Source organism: Citrus clementina, unplaced genomic scaffold (assembly GCF_000493195.1).
Source record: "Citrus clementina cultivar Clemenules unplaced genomic scaffold, Citrus_clementina_v1.0 scaffold_8, whole genome shotgun sequence".
NCBI lineage: Eukaryota > Viridiplantae > Streptophyta > Magnoliopsida > Sapindales > Rutaceae > Citrus > Citrus x clementina.
In genome coordinates this window covers 4,742,706-4,752,763 of record NW_006262022.1, presented here as the reverse complement: position 1 = coordinate 4,752,763, position 10,058 = coordinate 4,742,706, and the positions used below count along the sequence as shown (strand labels likewise).

Here is a 10,058-nt window from a genome sequence, read left to right as displayed (position 1 = left end):
ATGAATGTAGAGAATGCTTCAAATTTGAACAACTGTGATTGGAGATACAATCCTCTTCTAATCTAATTTTTTTACATGTGGTATCAAAGCCACCTTCAATTCTTGTTGTTCGGTATATATATCATTTTATTTATATGTTGAAATCATGTTGAAGTGTATTTGATTGTAGTTAAGTTTTTGATACAGATAGCATTTATAATATATATAAAAAAAATGCATAGAATTACATATTACATCATATGATATTATGATTACAGAGGTTACCCACGAATAAATTTTCATGGATTTATTAAGTACATGCATTTTAATTTGATATATAATACATGATAAAAATAATAATAAACTCAGTTAGAGAAATTTTTATATATCTATTTTATTATGATCGAATCATCAATGTAGTTGTTGCTTTTTGTTTTTTTGCAATTGTTTCTAAAGTTCATACATTATATGGCTTACAATAATAGATGAGAATGATCATGTAGTTTTATTTTGATTATTTACCATTATCATGAATTATATTCTATAATTTTTACAGTAATAATTTGAATTGAAACCTGACTAGATTAATTAATATCATTTTTGGCTTTCGAGTTTGTAATATGTGGATCTGATTGATTCTTTTGGAATATATGATTATGCATGAGGTATAAGATTTGAATGTTGGTATATGTCTCATTTGATAACATAAGGTTAGACATATAATTAATGAATCCAAATTTTGTTTGCTGTAAGTGAACCATGGTAAATATTTAATGTCATTAGTGCATTATTTGATTTATTGGTGACAAAACAAATATCATATATCTTGAGAATAGTCATAGCATCTTAAGGTATTTTGATATGAGATATCATGCATAAGATATAAAACGACATTATTATTACTATGAATTATAATTTTGTTATTAACGCTACATAAATGGAATCCATATTTTTATCTACACTAAAGGTTTGGTTGTGTTAAAGAGAATATTGGCATCAACTTCTAGCCTATTATTTGTGCCCAATTATTTTTGTGATGTCAATAAAGTTTTAAAATATTGTTGTATCTTGAAAGTACGCATAGCATTTCAAGATACGATAATATATATTTGATGAAGTGTATAATTATTATAATATCATATAAAGATGAATAACATGATATATGGCATCAAATGTTTGTAGTTGTTCGGTAAATAGTTATTTGGCACCAGAGGGATATAATTATTTTAGTGATTTAATTGGAATAAGATAGCGAATTGGGCATCAATTTATGAGAATTTTCCTAGAACGGAATTTTCTAATGTTATGACCATATTTGCTAGTCTTATTATTAAATACTCATATATATCTCATATGTGAGTAAAGATATAGTATTTCAATGCATTTTGTAAACTCTACCGGCAAGAGGTTTGAATTTACTGTTAAATTAACATTGGTTAAATTAAAATTAAGTTTTTGATTACATAGCATGAGATGCATATATTTTTCCCTAATTGATTGTATATATAGCGTTTCGTGTCGATGAATAACTTGTTCTTGCAAAATCAAGTACTCTACGTGAACAAGATGGATTTGAGCACTGGGACAATTAAATCTATTGAGCTTAAATCTCATGTGGCGAAAAATTGATAGTACTTCTGTTACTCAGGGGGTAAAAGTTTTATGAAGGTTATGAAAAAAAAATTGTAACTTCTCATAAGGTATTGGCCATCATCTTATGTTCACTTGCAAATTATAAAGATGAACTAAATGTAAGTCTCTCATTTATGATTTATAATAGTTACAATGTTAATCTCATTTGGTTTATAAAGAACATTGTTGATCAAAGTATAAATCTTAAGGTTAATGAGAGATATGAAGTTTTAGTTTCATATATACATGATAATTTTGCAATAAAGTTAAGGTTGTTATGCGTAAAGTGAATGACTTTATCCATTATGAAAACATAAATTTGTTACATGCTATGAAAGAAATATGCAAGCATTTTGGTTAAGAAATTTTATCAATGGTTTGAAAATTATTGTCGATATAAACCATTGATTATTGTACAAGCCAAAAAAAAATTATCAATATAAAGCTAAGTTACGAGATGTCAGGTGAATAAGCATGGGCTGATTGTTGATCATATATAAAGATAAAAGCTCGTGTTATAGGTTTTTACAAACTCACTATCTGCACAAATAGGAAAATTCCAGCTAGAGCTCGCCTTTAGTTTCACTGCTGTGGTTTCATCAGTGAAATTGGGATGTACGTTACCTTGTATGTGGATCCTTTCAAATCTTCAAAGGTCTTCACAATCTGCAGCAATAATCACCTATCAATTATGAAGTTAGCCAATAATTTGATGGAAATCTGCAGATATTGATCCCATCCATCTAAGCCAAGTTCATCTATTACTGATGTTGCTCTACGCCTATTATTCAATCTTGCCATCGTGCAAATATGTGCGCAAGTATGATGAAGAAATAAAAGATATTCTAAAAATCCATCCTCAACATATATAACAAACAAATTTACAAAAATAATCCAGTTCATACAACCTATGGGACAAGTACAACACAGCCAGAGAGTTTCCCAGTTTTCCTGCTCAGCTACTCACAGTAGGCCCAAAATACATGCAAATGGGTGGATTGATACTAAAAATAGAGAGGACTGCAGATGGCATAGTCCAAATTCCATCCCCACAAATTAGACCGGATGCAACTGCCCCTGCATAATCCTCCGAATCCTTTCGATTGATTCGCTCCCATATGAATAATATCACGGTCCCAACAAACATGTCAATTGCTAAGTATGCTCCAACAAAAAATGGAATTGCCATAGCCATGGGAACAGGAATGAACTTTGAGATTTTCTCTGGAATCACATCCCTTAGAAGGTTTATAACCAGAGCAGCCACAAAAAACCCACAACATAAGGCCAGGCAGTGCTTGGGAAGCTCCGAAAAGCCTTCGATCCCTAAAATGGCCATCTCTCTTAATATCACTGCATATGGTGCTTTGTACGGACCATCAGGTGACCCAATGTCAAAAGCGGTCCAATACATCCAGAAAGTGAGTGGGGCAAAGACACAACCCATGGCTGTTCCAAGTAACTGGCTTACAAACATAGACTTGGCTGATGATAGAGTGAGGTAACCTGTCTTAAAATCCTGCATGAGATCAGCTGCAGTAGAGACAATGGACATCATAACCCCACAAGCTGCTAACCCAGCAATAACCCCACCATTGGTTCCAACCAAAGAAGCAATGATGAAAAGCCCAATTTTTGCATAGGTTAAAGATAAGCTGCAGTCTGTAAGTCCCGCCCCATAAGAGTTGCAGAAGGCTAGGGCTGGGGCAATAAGGTATAACAAGAGAACTAAGTACCACTTGAGAGGTGGAAAGATGGTGGGAATTGTTGCTGTTGATATAGCTGCCAGGCCCACATATCCAGAAGCAGCAAACCAGGTGGGTATCCCATCTTTTAGAAATACATTCTCTCGTTTTTTCTGATCTATTAGCAATCTGGAACTCTCAGTATCTGCAAAAGTACATGTGAGCATGATTATTGACTGTATTAGCTTCTGAAGACATACCAGCAACAGAAGTGTTTCCCAATTAAAACAATCAAATAGGTCGAATCAAGTAGAAATTTTGTGCCAAAAAAATAACAAACTGGCTATCACAAGCAACTATACTGAGGGCACATGATGAGCAGAACTTTCAATCAATATTCCAGACAAAATAATTTGGTCAAGTTTTCATAGGCAACAGAGGAACATTCATTTGCACCTTGAATCTCATTATCAATTGGAAGTTTGCTAACTTTGGTTCTTTTGTTGCACAATTCCTTGAAAGTTACAGAGATTATCTTTATCAGATTGTAAAGACCATCCCCAAGGATAAGGGAAATAGCTATGAAGACCTGCAAAAAGCAATTGGGGGAACAGTCGATTCACAGCAGAGAAACAAGAGGAGACAGCTTCACCAATTCAGAAGTGCAAGAAAAAGAGAGATCAGAAACAGAGTAAATGTCTAGCTCATTGGCATGCCTCAACACGTAAGATAGGAAAAAGTCCGAAACGCGTAAACTGTAATGGAATTGTCTTAAGAGGCATCGTATGAGTGTGATTCACCATACCTTATATCCATAAAGACCTTTAAAATCACTATTACCAAGGTCAGCTGGATACCAGTCACCAGCATGTTGGGAGATATAGGGCCAGAGAAAACCCCATGATACAATAGCGCCAAGAAGAACAGAACAGTTGACAATGCGAGGACAAATAAGACCGCATCCCACATAAGTTGGACTGAAATCAAAATAAAATCTGTAGAAAGTATTACCAAAAAAAGAAAGACAATTAGAATTCCAGGGACACCACCAATGTAAGTAAATAATGAATACACCAATTCTGGCAAACAAACCAATGTGGTGAAATTTGAAAGAAAATACAAACAACACTTTAGGATAGAGTGCACATACACTCACTCTCTCTTATTTTATTCTACAAAAGAACGCTTTCTAATTATTATGCTACCCCATATAGGAAAACAGATATTCCATATGACAACAAATGGACATTTAGGCCGGGTTACTTTGCTCTAATAAAACATAATGGAGTAAAACTTCAGGGAAAAGGCCAAAGAAGGAAGAAACACAGATAATATGAAAATATGATAATGGCACAAATAAAACAGAGAGACAAAGAGACATACGAATAGTGAATCGAAAAGAGCCTTACGTGTTTTTAAATAGAATCAAACCAAAGCTGGGAAAATTATCAAATCCACATGAATCCCCAACGCCACTGAAGAACCACTTAAAGCTGCTACATAAAAAACTTATACTCAAATATTTTCCAATGCACCTCACTTGCATCCTGCAATAACAACAGATTAGTAATTAGCAAGAAATCTATCTCTCTTTTTTTTTTCTTTTTTTTTTTGCTTTCTTTTCAGGTGGAAGGTGGTAGGTGGCCCTGGAATGCTCGAGCTCTGCTTTCTTAAACAATCATTAACGAATTTTCTAATTAACATTATTAAAGAATATAATAAATACAATTCAGGGGAAAGTGAAAACCATCCAATAAGTACAAGGGCACAACTGTGAAAATTGATAAATATCACAGACTTCATGTAAGCAAGGATTATGACACATTAAAAATATTCTTCTTAACTAAAACCTACAAGCTCAGTCAACAATACATGCAGATAGACAGAGCCCGCATTCTTCGTTCACTCTCTGAATTTGTTCATCTTTCCTCATCGACATAATTATGTTAGCTACCTTCCTCCATGGTTTTATGTAAAAAAAAAAAAAGTACATCAGGACGTACAAAAAAATAAAGAGATTCATATTAGTAACAATTACCCTGCAAGCTCTGCGCCAGCATTGGTATGAAAGCCATTAATCAACACTGCCGTGGCTGTTCCACTGGGATATGTAAGTTTACCATCCAAGATCATAACCTGATACAACACAGAGGGAAAGGATTAGAAATGCGACTACTATCAGCACACACAACAAAAAACAAGAAAATAAACTGTATTAAGTCAAACACAACAATTAAATGATTGAAAAATTATCCAATAATGGACTCAACTTAAATTGAAATTTATCTTAGCATGTATAAAAATGCATTTTTATAAACAAAGACAGTAAAAGCTACCTTCCGAAGCGCAACAAGACTGAAGAGACCAACGAAACTGACAACAAACATGAAAACAATCATCCACCCCAATCCAGGGTTCTTGACATCTTCTGCCCGATTACCAGGGTACTCGGTACCAATTAGTTTATATGTCCTCTTGTCCATTGCAAGGAAGGACGAACCAAATCCCCCTGTCGAGAGTTGCATATTAATAATAACATCAAACTGAAGAAGTAAACAAATTTACGAACAACAAAAACACAACTACAAACAAACACTCTTCAAGTTTTTTGTTTTTTTTTTTTTTCCCTAGCTTCAAATTTAACCAAACACTTACAAGAAAATTTATTACCTAAAAGAAATGAACATAGAAAAAGACTCAATAATTAATCATCACCGCTAGCAGCGAGGCCATAACAAGCCACAACACAGGTTTGAATGACGGTGTTTTCTTGTCTTGTAAAAGGCTTAGTCGAGAACCCGAGCTTCGACAAGAAGCTTGTCCACGACTTCACGGATAAGAATCCTAAGAGTCCCGCCGCAATGTTGAGAGACGGAATGATTCCGACCGTCAGATTGAGCCTGTGCGTGATGATGCAGAAGAGCGTCCCCATTATCGCGCTCACCGCCAGTCCTCTGATTGTTATCTGATCCTTCCATTCCGGAATCAGCTGATCCTCCTCCGCCGTGATTTTCTCAATCAACGGCTCCGATACTTCCACTTCGGTTCCCATGGAAGCCGAAAAAGCCGTTTCCATTTTGCAACTTTGCAACTTACAGACAATAAACAATTTAACAAGTCGTATGTTGACACGTTTGTCTCTGTTGACTGTTGTATAAAGTAATTTTCCTAATTTGTTGCTACAGAGCTGTGTTGTGGGTATGATGAGTCTATTGATGAGATGGGTCTTTCCTTAAAGGGTCGGGCTATTTAAACCCGACTTAATACTCTTTGCACTTATTTTTATTAAAAATTTATATCATAAAACTATTTTTATATAAAATTACAAAATCATTCTCTTTTATCCTTTGACCTCTTATGTTCTCTCTCTCTTTTATATCTATATTCCGAAATTACTAATCCACAAATCAAATATCTATTTTTCATTTATTTATTTTCTTAACTTAATTTTTTAAGATAGAAGGAAATTATTCAGTGAAATTATACAATCTATCAATAGCTAATTCAACTATGTTTACACAAGTTGAATGGTCTCTTATTTATCATTGATTAAAAGATAATTTGTTTTCTAAAAGACAATCATAAACTGCTGTAGATCTTTTTCGTAATAAGCTCCAAATATTTGCACGTGAACTAATTTTTTTTTTTGAAAAGCCCAAGTTCATATTTTATATTCTTGGGTATATTATCATTAATTAGCAAGTGATATAAGACTACACACTTTTTATGTAAAAACACACTAATTAGATTTCCAAGAAAGATCGAAAGGTTTATAATGGTCTTGTTTAACTCAAACTCCTTAAACAATATATTTATAGTCTTAGTGCCTGTTTGGTATGGCTTATTTAAGAGCCATAAGTGCTTATTTAATCGCATAAGCACTTTTTAAAATTTTTTATGGTGTTTGGTTATTTTTTTAGTAGAGTTTTTTTAGCTTAAATAAGCTAATTTACCTCTACTAGCAAAAGCCCAAAATTTGAGCTTTTGGGAGTAGAGGTTAGAGAGCTTTTCCAAAAAATATATAATATAAAAAATATCACCCATTTTAATGGTTTAAAAGTGCTTTTTTTATTGACAACCAAACACCCAATGACTTTTTATCCAAAAGCTCTATTGGTATAAGCACTACTGCTATAAGCTCTACTGTTATAAGCTCTATTTAATAAGCTGTACCAAACGGAGCCTTAGTACCTGTTTAGAATGACTTATCTAATGACCATAAGTGCTTATTTAATCTCATAAGCTCTTATAATAATTTTTATTGTTGTTTGGTTTTTTTTTAGTAGAACTTTTAAAGCTTAAATAAACTATTTTGCCTCTACTAGTAAAAACTTAAATTTTGGGTTTTTGGGAGTAGAGGTTGAAAAGCTTTTTTTAAATGTTAAAATATCTAAAATATCATCTACTTATTTAATAATCTTATTTTATTCTTTTCATAACGTAACTTAAAAAAACTTGCCTATTAAAGTAATTTCATAGATTTTTAATAAAAGCTCTTATTGACAACCAAACAAATAAAAGTTTTTGGATAAAAACTCTATTTATAAAAGTTCTACTACCAAAAGCTCTACTTAGTGAAAAAAACTTTTTTGTGTACTTCAACTTACTAATAAATCTCTTACACACTTATCACAAGTTCATAATAATAATAAAAATAAATTGAAATAGCAAAAATATAATAGATAAATCAACAATATATAATAATACAAAAACCACTAACTCGAGACTTGTAAAGATAAAATGTCCTTAAAACATATACGCCACTTTCAGCATGGTGCTTAAATAGTGATGGCAGCACAACCTCTCTATTCGAGAGAATTTCAAACAGACGTTTAAATTCTATCACATTAAAGCCTAAAACTAAAGGTATTTACTTAAAAGAGAATAGCAAAAATTGCTTGGATTTTGGTGTCTTTTGCAAATGAACATGAAAGCCAATATATATATGTTTCAAGAGAGGGCATCAATTCGTTAAAATTCCATGTGAGATATTTTTCTTCATTTTTTTCACACCAATGAGTGCTCTTTAGGATCCAATTTCTTATTTAGTCATGCACCAGTTCGATATGGTTCGTTGCAAAGAGCTAATAAAGGAGATTGTGAACCATCTATGTAAGTATATATTTCCAATATTCATCTTGCTCAAAATTGGCCTCAAAATAGCCACTTTATGTTATTTTTCAAACATATATTAATTATTATTAATCAATTCATTAGCTTTTGTATACAAAAAAAAAATAAAATAAAATCAATTCACTGCCTTTATAAGAATTCTCGTAGCATTGGGGGTACGCCTATGTTGCAACAGTTGCAACATACCACTACTTTTGTCCTTTTGTGTTTGATTACACCACACCACCTTATATTTTTTGTAAAATTCAATAGGCACAAGAAGTTACAAGCTTTTACATATAAGTCATTTTTTGGGATAAAATGGCATTTGAAAAGAATTTTAATTATTGTTATTGTAATTATTATTATTATTATTAATATCATTATTATTATATAAGATTATTGCCATTAAATTTTATTATTTTTATTTACTTTAATAATAATTATTATTTATGATTATTACTGTCATTATTATTATTATTATTAAAATTATTACTTTTATTATTTTAATTGTTATCATACCCGTAAGTAATTCATTATTATTAATATTTATCATGTTATGATTAAAATTATTGTTATTATTAAAATATATTAACTTTATTAGTTTAATTATTATTAATTATTGTTGTTATTATTTTTATTAATATTATAATTATTAAAACTTATTAATAATTTTTATTATTTTAATTATTAATATTATTATTTCAGTTAATTTTGTTGTTTTTGTTATTATTATTATTGTTGTTAAATTTTATTAATTTTTTGTTTTAATTAACATTATTTTCATCATTATTATTTTTAGTTTTATTATTATTATTATTATTATTATCTTTATTTTTTTAATTATAATATATACAAATAATATTAGGGACACAATTAACAAAGGGCATTTTAGTAACTTAGAATAGTCTATTCCAATTTTAAAATAAAGTAAACACATCAATAGGAATGTTGTTCATTTCAATTCCAATTCCTACAGCTCAAATAAATAACTTATTCTGCTTCAAATCCCTTATTACAATTCCAGTTCATTTCAATTCTTATTTAATAAATGCACCATTAGAATGTGTTTGGAACAGAGTATTGTACATTGTCATAATATTGTTCACATTAATTTATTGCTTACCTATGTTTGGAAGTTTTGAAAGCTAGATTGTGGTCAATTATATAATTCACTACAATGTACTAACTTTTGCCTTAATTGAAACATTAAATATATCTAAATTATATTTTTATTTTTACTATAATAATTATAATATTAAAAATAAATTATATTATAATATTATTTTATTATATCATATTATATTTATATATTAATAATTAATATATAAATAATAATTAAATGTAATTAATAATAAATTTAAATAACGAGAGTAGATCTAGAAATGATAGTAATAATTAGATAATTATGAAATATTTATGAATTTGTGGAATAAATAAAGAGATTTATCTTTCTGAAGTTGGGAAGTAAACATTGACTTTATTTTATATTTAATGGGTTGTGGCTCTTATAAACGAGTATTGAATCATGCATTGTAATTGCCTAATATCAATAATAAAAGTCCTCTTAAAATTTCCTACTTCTTCCTTATTCATATCATTTAACAACTAAGCCAATAAATAAAATAATAATTATTATATTTTTTCTTG

General features: G+C 30.5%; 1 protein-coding gene across 2 annotated transcripts; it reads right to left on the bottom strand.

The window, feature by feature from the left end:
* Positions 1 to 2,126: 2,126 nt before the first annotated feature.
* LOC18034048 (probable metal-nicotianamine transporter YSL6) lies at positions 2,127 to 6,479 on the bottom strand. 2 transcript variants are annotated; one of them, XM_006423174.2, is made up of 7 exons: positions 6,012 to 6,479; positions 5,633 to 5,805; positions 5,335 to 5,432; positions 4,706 to 4,843; positions 4,102 to 4,291; positions 3,753 to 3,885; positions 2,127 to 3,501 (listed from the first exon to the last, which is right to left on the bottom strand). In XM_006423174.2, exons 1-7 carry the CDS (start codon positions 6,370 to 6,372, stop codon positions 2,567 to 2,569), a joined length of 2,028 nt encoding a protein of 675 aa, XP_006423237.2. In that variant the 5' UTR covers positions 6,373 to 6,479; the 3' UTR covers positions 2,127 to 2,566. The 2 variants fall into 2 exon arrangements, with proteins under 2 accessions (XP_006423237.2, XP_024035315.1); XM_024179547.1 differs by having other exon boundaries at positions 5,967 to 6,062.
* Between the last annotated feature and the right edge of the window lie 3,579 nt (positions 6,480 to 10,058).